Below are 15,962 nucleotides of genomic sequence, written 5' to 3'. Positions count from 1 at the left end.
TAGTTAGATAAAATTAGAATATGCCACATAAAAAACAAAACAAAACAAAACCACAAAATTAGAATCCACCAACAACAATTTTTACATGTCTTGAAAAAATTATGTAACTATAAATTCAATGTAAAACTGACTTCAGTCTGGATTCAATTTAATGGGATAATTGCTATAACTGTATTATTGCTTATACATTTTGAAGAAAACAACTTTTTTTTTTTTTTTTTTGGAGATAGAGTCTTTGCTCTGTCACACACGCTGGAGTGCAGTGACGTGATCTCAGCTCACTGCCATCTCCGCCTGCCGGGTTCAAGCAACTCTACTGTCTCAGCCTCCTGAGTAGCTGGGACTATAGGCACATGCCACCACACCCGGCTAATTTTTGTATTTTGAGTAGAGACGGGGTTCCACCATGTTGGCCAGGCTGGTCTTGAACTCTTGACCTTGTGATCCACCCACCTTGGCCTCCCAAAGTGCTGGGATTACAGGTGTGAGCCACTGCGCCCCGCCAGAAGAAAACAACTTTTAACTGCATGACTTTGCCTACCAGGGTCTACCAGACAAACCTTTTTGAAGATATATTTCCACAGTCTACATATTTCCAAAGGTGTCTGTTTTTGTTAGTTGATTTTTAAATTTTGATTGCAGATACATTTCTTGCATGACACGTCTATGTGAAAATCTAATTTATTAAAAATGTGTATCATGCTGCCAAGGAAACAGAAATAAAATGCCTTGGGACTAAGTAAAAAGAAAAAAAAAGAAAAACAACAAACATTAAAACCACCAAGTGAGAACATCCTACTTTGCTTGAGAAGAAACTTAAAATACCCAAGACAGTAATTTTTTTGATAGCAAATGTACTATTTAAGTCCAGGATCAAGAGTCATTTCTACCGAGAAATATTCCAAAACTAACATCAGGTCATAATTCAAATAGGTCAAGTAAACCATACCAACTTGAAAAACAGGTTATCAGGAAATGTTTTAGAACTCTGTTTCCGTAATTTGGAAGATATATTTTTAACACATTATTAGGCTACTATTATTATATTTTGAATTTGTTACATTATAATTCAGCTAAAGTTTTAAACTTACCAAAAAAGTAGAAGACATAAGTCCAATTCATGTAGTAGCAAATTATTCCAGAAAGAGGAAGAGAAATTACTGTCCCAAGCTGTGCTCCTAAAACAACACATAAGACTATTTTATAAACTTTGGAGAGAGAGACACAAAGATAGGACAGACAGGTCTACTGCTTACAGACAATGGGTAACAGGCTGGGCACAGTGGCTCATGCCAGTAATCCCTGCACTTTGGGAGGCTGACGCGGGTGGATCACCTGAGCCTAGGAGTTTGAGACCAGCCTGGGCAATATGGCAAACTACTATCTGTACTAAAAATACAAAAATTATCTGGGCATGGTGGTGGCGCACGCCTGTAGTACCAGCTACTTAGCTACTTGGGAGGCTGAGGTGGGAGGATCACTTCAGCTGTTGAGGCTGCAGTGAGCGGCAACTGTGCCACTGCACTCCAGCCTGGAGTGAGACTCTGTCTAAAAAAAAAAAGCCTAACATTTGGTCCCATAGAAACAAGATTAGAAAACAGATATAGAGGTAGTGTAACAGGACAAGCAAAGGAATGGAAGTAGGAAAGCAGAGAGTAGGAGGCTTGGGAACTCCATTTGGGTAAAGGAAAGAAAAAGAAGATAAAGCTGGAAAAACAGGTTGGACAGTGGAACAGTTACTGAGTACCTACTCCAAGCTAGGCACTATCTGCCAGAGTTATAAGGCTAGCTGCAATAAAGCCGTGAAGACTGTAAAGAATCTTGCCCTTAGTGCAAGGAGTTTGGGATTTATTCAATAGGTAAAGGGGAACCTTAGATAGTACCTGTTCTTGAACCTATCATCAGATTTCTCATCTCAATCTCCACATAGCTGCAAGAATAATCTTCTTAAAATGTAATTGAATCATGCCTCTTAAAAAACAATCTACATTCTTTCCTGTAGTCTATAAGACTTGATATAACCCGACTCTTATCTCTTTCTCTAACCTTATCTTATGCCATTATCCTCCTTACTCACTGAGTTCTAGCGACCCAAAGTAGTTTTCCATTTGTTTAAACCTTTATTTTTTTATTTTTTATTTTTTATTTTTTGAGACGGAGTTTCGCTCTGTCGCCCAGGCTGGAGTGCAGAGGCCGGATCTCAGCTCACTGCAAGCTCCGCCTCCTGGGTTCACGACATTCTCCTGCCTCAGCCTCCCGAGTAGCTGGGACTACAGGCGCCCGCCACCTCGCCCGACTAATTTTTTGTATTTTTTAGTAGAGACGGGGTTTCACCGTGTTAGCCAGCATGGTCTTGATCTCCTGACCTCGTGATCTGCCCATCTCGGCCTCCCAAAGTGCTGGGATTACAGGCTTGAGCCACCGTGCCCGGCCTAAACCTTTATGTTATTTCTTGCCTGAGTGCCCTCGTACATGCTGTTCTGATTGGCTGAAATGCTATTCTCCCTGCATGAATGGTTTGTTCTTATCCTTCAGATTTTAGCTTAAAAGTACCACAGAGCCGGGCGCGGTGGCTCAAGCCTGTAATCCCAGCACTTTGGGAGGCCGAGGCGGGCGGATCACAAGGTCAGGAGATCGAGACCACAGTGAAACCCCGTCTCTACTAAAAATACAAAAAATTAGCCGGGCGCGGTGGCGGGCGCCTGTAGTCCCAGCTACTCAGGAGGCTGAGGCAGGAGAATGGCGGGAACCTGGGAGGCGGAGCTTGCAGTGAGCCGAGATCGCGCCACTGCACTCCAGCCTGGGCAACAGCGTGAGACTCCGTCTCAAAAAAAAAAAAAAAAAAAAAAAAAAAAAAAAAAAAGTACCACAGAGAGGCCTTTTCTCAACTACTATATTTAAAAAGCAGTCAGGTGGAAAAATTTTAATTCAGTCAATGAAAGAAAGGCTAGAATATCTTATGCAATCTGGTAAAATTATAATTCACATATATAAAATTCATCTTATCTCACCTGTAGATCAAAATGATGGCAAATAAAGATGCATAGAAAAAAGACACATGAAGAGAGGGGTTGAGAATCATGATACATTCATTAGTTAACCAAAACAGAAATCACAATTTAAGGACAAAAACATTCAATTTTCTAGCTACTGGCCCTTTTTTTCCTTTTTATTAAAAAGCATCTCTAAACAAGCAAAAATAAATTTTTAAAACCCCAAAAAAGTAAACAGAAAAAGGAAAAAAAAGAGCATCTTTATACCGATATCTGAAAAGGCAACATACTTTGAAATAGATGATGGCAGATGGGGAAAATGACATTAGTCAATTAAGCCACATTACTATAAGTTGTTGAGCCAAAGAGAAAAATTGGTAATAAAGTTGTACTACCGAAACTTAATGTTCTCCCCAAAGGGGCATCCAATCCGACACTGCATCATTCTGGTATGCAGGCACTTTTTCCCCAAGGTTGATATATACATAACATATTACAGCAAAATTTGATAATTGTTATCTCACCTGCATATGAAATGCTAAGAAGCTTGCTTCTTTCAAGAGGGGGAGCCCAAGAAGACCACATGGCATGCATGGCTGGAAATGTAACACCCTGAGAGAAGGGAACATGATATTTCTGATGAAATGTAAGCTAGTTTTGTTAATGTTTTAACCTAAGTTAAGTATTTTGCTACAAAAGCGTTTTCTGCATCAGAATAAAACCAGAATCAGGTTCCATGAAGTGAGATATTTTTATAGTGTTAAGTGAAAATACCTTAAAATGAAATACTTTCAGAATTTGAGGGCTGGGTGTGGTGGCTCATGCCTATAATCCCAGCACTTTGGGAGGCCAAGGCAGGAGGATTGCTTGAGCCCAGGAGTTCGAGATCAGCCTGGGCAACATAGTGAGACCCCATCTCTTAAAAAAAAAAAAAAAAGTAAAACTCCCCAAAGATTCATGGATTTTGGAACTGGTTTGAAGATGACAAGATAAGGGTTACAATAAATCTAAAATAGTTGTACTGAGTGAGGACATAAAGGGATCACGCTCAAGGTTAATTTTACTCATTCACTTTATTAATCACCTGAATGAAAGGGAATATTACTAAGTTACAACTTTAAAAAATACTGAGCTAATACTTTGGGATACTGAAAAAAAATTCAAGTTGACAACCAACTGGAAAAACAGTCCTATTAAAAAAAGGATGAATTCAATCAGCATGTTTACAGCCTTTTTTCTTTTTTTTCCTGCAATAACGAGCCTAGTAGATGCCAATTACTGACATGGAGAGCTAATGAGATGTGGAAAGAGGCAGTTTCATAGAGACGGGTTAAATGAGGAGATACCACAGGAGAGTGAGAGAGAATAGCTCTCCTTGGACACTCTCTGTGCCACTTCAGAAAGATTAGTTAACCTCCTTGAACTTCAAGGCAGTTGCATAATTGTTGTAAAAATAAATGGTAGCTAGTGCTATTATTAGTGTAGAGAAGAATAAATGTTTTAATACTTTATACTTTCTGCTGACTCTTTCAAAACCAAAAACAAACAAAAAGGAATTAAAAAACGTAATACCAATGGAAGGCAAAGATGACTTAGATACATTGCAGATCAGTAAGAATCTATCTCATGGAGCATCCACAGGATGAGTCATTATAGAAGAAAACTTAAGATGTCTGGAAATGCCCACAGAGATTATGTTGTAGAAAACTTTATTATAAAACCTAGGGACAATGTAGGCATATTTATGGTGAATCAGATGGTAGGAAAGAAAGATAGTAATCTAAGTGTCCTTTATGAATGAGGAAATGCATCTGTGATACATACTGGAGGGATGAAGAAGGATGAGAGAACCTGAGTATAAACACAACTTAAATTCTATTTAGTTGTTGGTCGGACATGGTGGCTCATGCCTGTAATCCCAGCACTTTGGAAGGCTGAGGCGGGCAGATCACTTGATGTCAGAAGTTCGAGACCAGCCTGGCCAATATGGTGAAACCCTGTCTCTACTAAAAATACAAAAATTAGCCAGGCGTGATGGTACGTGCCTGTAATCCCATCTACTTGGGAGGATGAGGAAGGAAAATTGTTTGAACTCGGGAGACGGAGGTTGCAGTGAGCCGAGATCGTGCCATTGCACTCCAGCCTAGGCGACAGAGCGAGACTCCGTCTCAAAAACTAGAAAAAAAAGGAAATAAAATGTTACCTGAGATAACAGTAGTAATATGATCAATATGCCGTAATATTAAATTAGTGGTATAAACTGGAAGTAAAATATGGGAATACATTCAGCAAGGAGATTCAATACTAGGATCAGAGAAAATATGCTAGATTTAAGTATATTTTACTTTGTCAAGAAGAATAGGAACCTGGTAATAGAGGAGTAATTTTAATTTTGTGATCAGGAAGGGTTTACTTTAATAGATCTCTATTGAACGAACAAAATAAAAACATTCAGATGAATGAAACATCTTTAAATAGTACCTGGCAATTTCCAAAGTATTCTAGCAATCCTTATCACCATATGAATTTTATATCTATCCTGTGACTGAAAACAGGGAAGGTATTTTAGTCCCAGTTTAAAAAATGATGGAACTGCGGTCTAGAGATTAGAGCTTACCTAAGGTTTCACTGTTAGATACAATAGAGCTATTATTCAAACTCTGGTCCAGTGTTTATTCCAACAGCATGATACGCTGCTACTTAAAATAATCTTTATGCTCTACACCAAGCCCAGTGGCCATTATCTTGCTTGAATTAAAGAAATGCAAGAGATCAAAATACACCTTTCCCTGGGTTTCAGAGGTAGAAGTTCAAAGTTATAAAGGAAAAGTGAAAATTATTCAGTATGGGGGTACACATGATGTAATACAAAAGAAAAGTGGGACAGAAAAGAAAGACAAGAATCAAAATTTTTAAAAATGATAAAACTATGAAGAGGAGGGAAATAAAAGAGGCAAAAATTAATAATACTTCTAAAAACAGCAGAATCATAGAACTAAATTGAGATAGTTACATAAAATAATAAAATATTTGTCTCTAAGTTATAAGACCAGAAAAAATAAAAGAATAAGTGATAAAAAAGAAATTCAATGCAACTCAACAGTCTATTGTGTAAAATGTGCTTCAGACCTGGGCATCAATGATACAACAGAGTTAAACTGTGGCAAGAGTATAAGAGGTAATGATGGCCAATCTTAACCCTTTTTTTTCTTTTGAGATGGAGATTTGCTGTCATCCAGGCTGGAGTGCAGTGGAGCGATCGTGGCTCACTGCAACCTCTGCCTCCCAGGTTCAAGTGATTCTCCCACTTCATCCTCCCGAGTAGCTGCGATTACAGGTGTGCACCGCCATGCCTGGCTAATTTATTTTTAGTAGAGACAGGGATTCACCATGTTGGCCAGGCTGGTCTCAAACTCCTGACCTCAAGTGATCTGCCCACCTCGGCCTACAGGCATGAGCCACCACACCCGGCCTATCTTAACCATTTATTAGTGGTTTATTTTCTTCTCTCCTAAAGTATGAGCTATGAAGTCTCTTCTGGAAAAACGTTTTCTCTGGTTTTTGAGTAAAGTTTCCAATTTTGGTGCTCCTACTAGATACCTCATTTACCACAAACAAAATCTATTCAGGTAATTTTTTAGTTAGTCCTTTCTCTAAAAAAGAAACCCCTGTTATCATCCAATGTTATTTTTTGGTTCATATTCATACCAAAGAATGATATCTTTAAGAAGAAGAGAAGGAGACACAGGGTAAGAAGTAAAACCAGAGAGAAAAGGAAATTACCTCTCCTAGTCCTTCTAGTGCTCTGAGTACAATGAGTGGTCCAACTCCTAAATCTGCAGCAATAGGAGTGAACAGGGTGAGGACAGCAGTGCCAAGGATCCCAAATCCTAGCAGCAGTTTCCCCCCTATTTTGCTGGCAACATATCCTCCAGGAATCTGTGTGATGATGTAGCCATAAAAAAAGGAACCGAGAATCCATCCTTGAGTTTCTGCATCCCACTGGTACTTCTTACCCTACAAAAATCAGAAGAGAATAAAACAATCCTTTAAGACCTTCACGCAACAGCTCTTTTCTCTTACTGGTATGCAAGTACAGATAAATGAGATTTTGAACCACTATTTTGGACTGAAGAACATGCAAACTTTCCAGTAGGTGGGTGAGTCATAACAATATAGACATACAGTATTTAGAAGTGAATGTGGCCGGGCGCGGTGGCTCAAGCCTGTAATCCCAGCACTTTGGGAGGCCGAGACGGGCGGATCACGAGGTCAGGAGATCGAGACCATCCTGGCTAACACGGTGAAACCCCGTCTCTACTTAAAAATACAAAAAACTAGCCGGGCGCGGTGGCGGGCGCCTGTAGTCCCAGCTACTCGGGAGGCTGAGGCAGGAGAATGGCGTGAACCCGGGAGGCGGAGCTTGCAGTGAGCTGAGATCCGGCCATTGCACTCCAGCCTGGGCGGCAGAGCGAGACTCCGTCTCAAAAAAAAAAAAAAAAAAAAAAAAAAAGAAGTGAATGAAAAAGAACTGACAGTTGTAAACTTCAAGAAGGCTTGCAATTTTATAAAACTAGACTGCAGGATAAGCTGCAGATAGCTTTGTAATAACTATGACCAACAAGGCTCACAAAAGAATCACAAAAAAGGCTTTGGTGTCTCTGAGACTACTATGGCTTGGGAGGCTGCCGTCCCCCCCGGCCCTGCCTCCCCCTTCCAAAAAAAGAGTCACAGGCTTAATCCAGAAAGCTATTAAACAGAAAACTGTAGAGGCTGAGCTAGGCTTTGGGAACCAGGCTTGGTTTTCATCTTAACTCTACTACTTACCGAATGTGTGATCTGGGAAGAGGAAATGAAATAGGCACATAAAATAAGGCTTGATGCACAGTTAATGCTGGCTATTAACATGCATACATATAGATATTAATAATATCTCCCCATTTCAGACCAAGCACTTAAACAAGCATATGGAACTATACCAAAGAGCAAGAATTTAAATCAAGCCACAAACTTCATGTGAGTAGAACCTGTGTTTTCATTAGTAGCAGCACATAGTAAGGTACTAATGAAGATTTAGTGACTGATATGAGTATCTGACATCTTTAATGCAGTGTAGCTGTATAACCAAGCCAACATGTTAAGAACCATTCCAGGATTTCTTTCTGCTGTTGATACAAGGCAGATGAAGATAAGTAGCAGGGTCAACAAAAGCACTTTGCAAAGAAAAAGACGCAAAGCAAACTCATACTTTCCCTTATTTAGGGTACCAATTAGAAGTTTATCTGTGGAATTCTAGGATTTCATGTACAGTCCAGCAGTGTTGTCCCTGAAGGTCACAGGTTGGAGTGGAGAAAGTGAGTGATGTGTACCCAAATGTTACTCAGCAACATTATTAAAGTTATATAGAAAGATTTTTGGAGAGATTTATTTTGTTTAGAGAGAAATCTTCTTTCCTGCTTGAATGCTCTGCTTGTAAATGATAGAGGAGGTTCACCTAAGTATGAACTAGCACCTTTGTGAGCACTTAAAATGGGTGAAAATATATGCTTTTTTTTTTTTTTTTGAGACGGAGTCTTGCTCTTGTTGCCCAGGCTGGAGTGGAATGGCGTGATCTTGGCTCACTGCAAACTCCACCTCCCAGGTTCAAGCAATTCTCCTGCCTCAGCCTCCTGAGTAGCTGGGATTATAGGTGTGTGCTACCACGCCCAGCTAATTTTTGTATTTTTAGTAGAGATAAGGTTTCACCATGTTGGCCAGGCTGGTCTTGAACTCCTGACCTCAGGTGATCCACCCGCCTCAGCCTCCCAAAGTGCTGGGATTACAGGCATGAGCCACTGTGCCCAGCCTGAAAATGTGCTTCTAAAAAGAATACTAGCTTTTCTTTCTGTACTATCTCCTTGTGTGACAAGCAACATAAAATGAAGTGTATATAACTTAATTATAAACAAATGATGAACACACATTGATCAATTCCACTATAACATAAGGCAGGCAAAATGACTTATGTAGCTTAGGTTAGGCATGTGTACATTCAGAAGAGAATGTCCTAAGAAACTGGCCAGTTCTTACTTTTCATCTTGCAACTGAGATTACCTAAACTCTCTTGTAGCTGTAACCCTATAAGTGATATAGGGTTATAAATAATATTCCTATAAAAGCTATTTAGAAAATTTAAAACAGTTTAATTTTCTGTTATATAAAACAAGTTTTTCCAAATTTTCTTCAAGCATGGTATGTTTACAGAGGGAATGGAAGAACTACTTCTCAAACAGATCAAGGTGTATTATGGCATAGCAGTAGTAGCTATAGTTACAAGTTATTGCCCAATCAGTTCCTGGGAAAACACAAAAAGAAAGTAATTCAGACTATACATAAACAAAGTGTGGTTTCTGTAGGATGACAAAAGACCTTTTAATATGTTTACTTGCAAGTATTTTAGAATAATTAAAATTGTTTCCTTAAAAAATAGCACCTACCGTTTGATTATGATGAACTTTTATGGGAGCAGAATGCTCTGGACACGCCTTGGAAGTTCTATTATCTTCTAAAGTTGTATTTGAATCTACCATATCCACTAACGCAACACTCAGATTCACACGTAATGCATACACAATGAAGAAACCAAAAAAGGCCAAAATTGCTAAGTTGTAACGAGCAGAGCAGCACACTGGAGCTGAAATAAAGATTGGGGAAAATTTTTATTTATTTTTAAATTTTTATTTTTAGAGACAGGGTTTTGCCACGTTGTTCAGGCTGGTCTTGAACTCCTGGACTCAAGCCATCCACCTACCTCAGCCTCCTAAAGTGCTGTGATTATAGGCATTGGCCACCACACCTGGCTGCTTTAATTAAAAGAGTTAATTACACGATATTGTCTAAATAATGAAAAAGGTTGCTTCTGAAAAGTACAAAAATAATTAAGAAAAATTTTAAAGAATATTCTTAGATTAAGCAAATCTAAGAAACATTTATCAAAGATTAGCTGTTCCTCGTATCTGTAGTTTTGGTAAAAATTTCACACATGAGAGCCTGAACTATAAGAAAGTTCATTAAAACATGGAGGTACTAGCTTTATCACCTTTGCTGAGAAAAAGATCTATTCCAGATTCAAACTGAACCCCTATTCGTTGTCAGCTGGCAAAAATATACGGCATGAGAAAAGCAGGTAAGGAGGTTTAATGGCGTTACTATTCCTGAAAAACTATCTGAAACATGGTCAAAAAGCACTTGAGTACTTACAATGATATGATATATTACTGACTATGAGTTAGTAGCCATCTCATTGTTAAGTGTAGCATAGCAAAAAAAAAACAAAAAAACAAAAAACAAAAAACAAAAAAAAAAACGCCAAGGGTAGGGCATGAAATTTCTGTTGATAAATTTCTTACCTCGAAGAGTATCCTCAAAGTCTGGGTTTGAATCAGAAGCCATGATTAATACTTAAAGCCATCATAAACTACATGCATTTAAGAATCTAGAAGCAAACTTGCAGAACCTATGACAGTTGCAGTATCTGTGACAGTTGCTCAGTAGTTATCAAGCTTAAAGGGCTCACAGTAAAAAGGGAAATAAGTGAATGCACCACGATGATTTAAAAAAAAAGGAGGCCGGGCGCAGTGAGTGGCTTATGCCTGTAATCCCAGCACTTTGGGAGGCCGAGGCGGGAGGATCACAAGGTCAGGAGATCGAGACCATCCTGGCTAAAACGGCGAAACTCTACTAAAAATTTTCTCTACTAAAAATACAAAAAATTAGCCGGGCGCGGTCGCGGGCGCCTGTAGTCCCAGCTACTCAAGAGGCTGAGGCAGGAGAATGGCGTGAACCCGGGAGGCGGAGCTTGCAGTGAGCCGAGATCGCGCTACTGCAGTCCAGTCTGGGCGACAGAGACAGAGACTCAGGAATGCAGAGTAGGTTGGAGAAACCAATAAAAGGATCATGTGAGAGGAGGAGTTTGACCTATTTTTTACTCTAACTGTGGGCTTATGCATAGCTTCTCTTTTTTCTTCTTTTACTGAGTTTCAGAATTGGCGAAGGATGGGATTCAGGATGCTGACTAAGGATAATCAACCTCTTAGTAACAAAGAGAAATTAGCTAATCCAGAGTCTGAACATCTTTACATTTAGTAAACTCTGAGTGGCTGATAAATATCTCTTTAAAGGTATAAATGTGTATTTCATTAAGCAATGACATATTACAATTAAAATGAAATCAAAAATATGTGTGCTTTTATTTGGTAATGACACATCAACATCATGCAAATGTGTGTACGTTTTTCCCCTACTTAAGAATCCTGGTATTTTCATTAACCTAGCATCAAAGGACAGAATATGTTTTACAGAATATGAAAGTCTTGATACTGGCTCAGATGAACTGACTTAGACTGAAACATTAATGAATATGCACAACTATACTTAGGTTTATATTAATATATTATGATCCTACTCACTTTTTTGTATGCCCTCCTATATTTAACAACTGTTATTATTTTTTTCCCCTGTGTAAGATTTACTTCTTTTAACAGAAAACTTTTCATTTGGAATACTTAAATCCTTTCTTCAGGGGTACAGCTATGAAATTTATGGTACCACTACTATAGTTAGATACAGATCTGTAAGAACTGAATTTCTAAGGTTCTAATCACATTGTTTCTATCACTAGAACGTAGGCGAATTTGCTTTTTGCTCCAACCAAATGGGCAGTTGTCCAGTTAATGACATTTGGATATTGTGAGGCATGTTTTGTAAAAAAAAAAAAAAAAAAAATTTTCTTTTTTCTTTTCCTTTTTTTTTTTTAGAGACAGGGTTTTGCTCTGTTGCCCAAGCTGGAGTACATTGGGTGATCATATCTTTCTGCACCCTCAAACCCCTGGACTCAGGTGATCCTCTCACCTCAGCCTCTTGAGTAGCTGGGACTAAGGGCATATGACAGCACATCTAATTTTTAAATTTTTACTTGTAGAGTCAGGGTCTCACTATTTTGCCCAGGCTGGTTTTGAACTTCTGGTCTTGAGCAATCCTCCCATCTCAGCCTCCCAAAGCACTGGGATTATAGACGTGAGCCACTATGCCCAGCAGAACACATTTTCTTTATCATTGCTCTGTGTCAGGTGATATTACCTAAAGGTCTAGATGGGAGACTCAAAATCTCGCTAAATTCGTGCATTAAAATGTGTTACTTTGAGCAATTTGGAGCAAGAAAAATCCAGATTTATATATTATGTCTGTTTTGTCAATGCAGTATTTAAAAAGATCATTACCTATTTCAGCAAAGGAGTGACGAGATGGGATTTATGGTTTAAAGAGCTTATCCGGTTGATGGTTTAAAGAGTTCATCTGGTCCTGCATGGAGACTACAGAGAGGAGAAATGTGAATGGGTGTGAGGAATATAGAGTCAGGGAGATGACTTAAGGGACTACTATAGCTTTCCAGGTAAGAGATGAAGGTGGCTTAAACTAGAGTGAAAGCAGCAGTGAAGAAAAATGGGCAGATTTGAGATGTTTAAAGGCAGAATTAACAGGCCTTGCCCAAATGTTAGATGTGGGAGTAAGTGAAGGGGAAGGATGAAATTCTTTTACTCTAAAAAACTATATTTTATGCTATTCTAATTTGTAATGTTATTACTCCATTCTATCCTTATTTGCAGTTATCTTATTTTACTGTATGTTATTAGTTTTCCCTAAGTGATACTTTATTTGGACTATGATATACCTTATCATGTGAATTACAAGGGGCTAGAAGGTTGTGAAGTGAAAGAAATGTAAGTAAAATGATTTCAAATTACAAGTGGTATTACTTGGATATCTGACCTACAAGTTATAGATCAGGCAACTTTAACTTTTGGGTGCATAGTCAATAACTAGAAAATAAAAAGCGGCGAGGCACGGTGGCTCACACCTGTAATCCCAGCACTTTGGGAGGCCGAGGTGGGTGGATCACCTGAGGTCAGGAGTTCGTAGACCAGCCTGGCCAACGTGGTGAAACCCCATCTCTACTAAAAATACAAAAATTAGCCGGGCGTGGTAGCAGGTGCCTGTAATCCCAGCTACTCGGGAGACTGAGGCAGGAGAATCGCTTGAACCTGGGAGGCGGAGGTTGCAGTGAGCCGAGATCATGCCATTGCACTACAGCCTGGGGACAAGAGCAAGACTTCGTCTCAAAAAAAAAAGGAAAATAAAAGGTCAACTTAGGTGTCACAAAATATATTACTATGAGATTCTAAGAAATAATAAAAATAAACAATTACTAGCTAATAAAATGGTTGCTGATTACAAATAAATTCAATCAGAAAATTTTTATTTCAAGAAGTTAAAGCAGTAAAGAAAAACATGCCTGTGAATGTGAATAATCTTTGAAACTGATCCAACAAAAGTATGCTTGCATGACCGAGAGAGAACACCCATTGAGCATCAAGTTCAAAGCAAAATCGTGCTTGCATAAGGAACGTGGCACCCATCGAAACAAACATCAGCTTCTAAAATATGTTTTAAACTTAGGAATGTGTGTGGGCGTAACTGAAAGTACACAGGCTAATTTAGAGTGGGACCTGGGAATGAATCTCTGTTTCTGATTTTCACTGGCTATGTGCTTTTGTAGAAATTACTTAATAGTTTTCATCCTCAGGTTTCTCAGCTATAAAATGAGGAGACTACCATCTACTCACTGGGCTGCATGGGGATTAAATGAAATACTGCACAACATTATAGCAGGCACTTAGTAAAAAGGATTTCTTCCTCCTTTTTATCTGGAGAAAGTTATGCCAATAAGACTAAGTACTATGTACATTTATATAACAAGGAACAAAAGAGGCACACTAATCTGCAGGAGGGGACAGTGGAGACAGAGAAGGCCTCTTGGAGAAGTCTTCTTCAAGGAGCAGGAAGTCACCAGTAGGGACAGGTGGAACAATCCAAGCAAAGGCAGCAGCATGTACAGAGGTATGGAAATGAGACAGATAAACATACGGAGAGCAGAACATTCTAAATGATCTGCAGTATCTAGATTATGTACTGTAGTAACTCTAAGAACTAACACTATTGAGTGGGATAGTGGGTATTAAGTTTAATAACATAAAATAATACATAATTTTTTTTTTTCTTTTTTGAGACGCAGTCTTTCTTTGTCTCCCAGGCTGGAGTGCAGTGGCACGATCTTGGCTCACTGAAACCTCCATCTCCCAGGTTCAAGCAATTCTTCTGCCTCAGCCTCCTGAGTAGCTGGGACTATAGGCGTGCACCACCATGCCCAGATAATTTTTGTATTTTTAGTAGAGATGGGGTTTCACCATGTTAGCCAGGCTGGTCTCAAACTCCCAACGTCAGGCAATCCGCCCACCTTGGTGTACCAAAGCGCTGGGATTACAGGCGTGAGCCACCATACCTGACCAATAATAGATAATATTTATTAAGCAAGCTGGGCATGGTTGCTCACACTCGTAATCCCAGCCCTTTGGGAAGCTGAGATGGAGGAGGATTGCTTGAGCCCAGCAGTTCAAGAGTAGCCTGGGCAACATGGTGAAACCCCACCTCTACAAAAAAATTTACAAATTAGCTGGTTGTGGTGTTGTCACCTGTAATCCCAGCTACTTGGGAGGCTGAGGTGGGAGGATGGCTTGAGTCTGGGAAGTTGAGGCTGCAGTGAGCTGTGATTGTGCCACTGCACTTCAGCCTGGGCAACAGAATAAGACTGTCTCAAAAAACAAATATTACTAAGCACTTTCTATATGCTTGGCACTAGTCCAAGTATTTTGCCTGTATTAGGGTTATTATAACGATTCACTGAGTTAGTAACATAAAATACTTAGAAGAGTGCTTGGCACAGAGTAACTGTGAATTATTATGTTTTTTTTCCTGGAAATTAGGAATTGAGGTTATTTGTTAGGAATTGAGGTTAGTTCCGTGAGAAATTAGGATCTGGGAAAAGTAAGAAGTTGTTGAAGAGAGTGGGATCATGAGTTTCTCAGTGAAACACAGGAATGCTGAGCAGATACCCAGACAGAATTGGTGAGAACAATCTGCCGTAGTGTGTAGCTTCATAAGCACTGCATGCCTGTGCTCAGGAGTAGGCACTAAGAAAACAGATAGCTGGCACTGAGATGGATGTGATGACAAAGCAGGGGGAAAGGGAATTGAGAGTCTTGGCAAGAAAACAAAGTGTTGGGCTGGGCAGGAGGATCGCTTGAGCCCAGGAGTTTGAGACCAGCCTGGGCAACTGAGACCTTGTTTCTACAAAAATATAGAAAAAAATTAGCCAGGCATGGTGGCACATGCCTGTAGTCCCAGCAATTCAGGAGGCTTAGGTAGGAGGGTCACTTGAGCCTGGGAGGTTGAGGCTGCAGTAAGCCCTGTTTGTGCCACTGCATTCCAGCCTGGGCAACAGAGCGAGATCCTGAAAAAAAAGAAAAGAAAATAAAGTGTTGGACTTTGATTGTAACCCAAGAAGAAAGCAAAATGCAGAGGGCTAAAGGTTTAGGAAAACATACACTAGAACATAAAAGTCTATAAGGGCAGGAGCTTTTGTTCTGTTTTGTTTACTTCTTTGTATCTCCAGTGTCTAGAGCAGTGTATGGGAGAATTAGCATGCTGACACAATTTTGCTTTCTATACTTCACATTCTACTTATGGAATACTCATGACAGTAATTCAGACAGACAGACTCATAATCCTATCAAACCTTCAGATCTACTAATTACCAATTTACAGTAAACCAGGAGGGCAGAAGATGTTAAAGGACAACATAGGGCTATAAAATTGCAAGGAAAAAAAAGGAGGGGGTGGGGAACAGATTAAAAGAGACAAAAAACATTTCAATCATTTGGAAGGTATGGACATTACTGAGATCCTGATTTGAACACACTATAAAAAATTAGGACATAGGCCGGGCCCGGTGACTCATGCCTGTAATCCCAGCACTTTGGGAGGCAAAGGTGGGTGGATTACCTGAGGTCAGGAGTTAGAGACCAGCCTTGCCAA

General features: G+C 39.5%; 1 protein-coding gene across 4 annotated transcripts in view; it reads right to left on the bottom strand.

The window, feature by feature from the left end:
* The window catches only part of LOC105479448 (solute carrier family 17 member 5), a 61,334-nt gene that overhangs the window by 42,706 nt on the left and 2,666 nt on the right, over nucleotides 1–15,962 (bottom strand). Inside the window, exons 1-5 of one of the 4 annotated variants that reach the window (XM_071096845.1) lie at nucleotides 12,251–12,343; nucleotides 9,470–9,666; nucleotides 6,777–7,010; nucleotides 3,518–3,605; nucleotides 1,092–1,178 (exon numbers count right to left, since the gene is read on the bottom strand). In XM_071096845.1, coding sequence (XP_070952946.1) covers nucleotides 1,092–1,178; nucleotides 3,518–3,605; nucleotides 6,777–7,010; nucleotides 9,470–9,562 — 502 coding nt within the window. In that variant the 5' untranslated portion in view covers nucleotides 9,563–9,666; nucleotides 12,251–12,343. Of the gene's footprint in view, nucleotides 1–1,091; nucleotides 1,179–3,517; nucleotides 3,606–6,776; nucleotides 7,011–9,469; nucleotides 9,667–10,381; nucleotides 10,664–12,250; nucleotides 12,344–15,962 lie in introns of those variants that run through there. The other 3 variants (XM_071096844.1, XM_071096843.1, XM_071096846.1) reach the window with 3 other exon arrangements.

The sequence above is a fragment of the Macaca nemestrina genome, chromosome 5 (genome assembly GCF_043159975.1).
Source record: "Macaca nemestrina isolate mMacNem1 chromosome 5, mMacNem.hap1, whole genome shotgun sequence".
NCBI lineage: Eukaryota > Metazoa > Chordata > Mammalia > Primates > Cercopithecidae > Macaca > Macaca nemestrina.
This window is presented reverse-complemented; position numbering and strand designations above follow the sequence as displayed.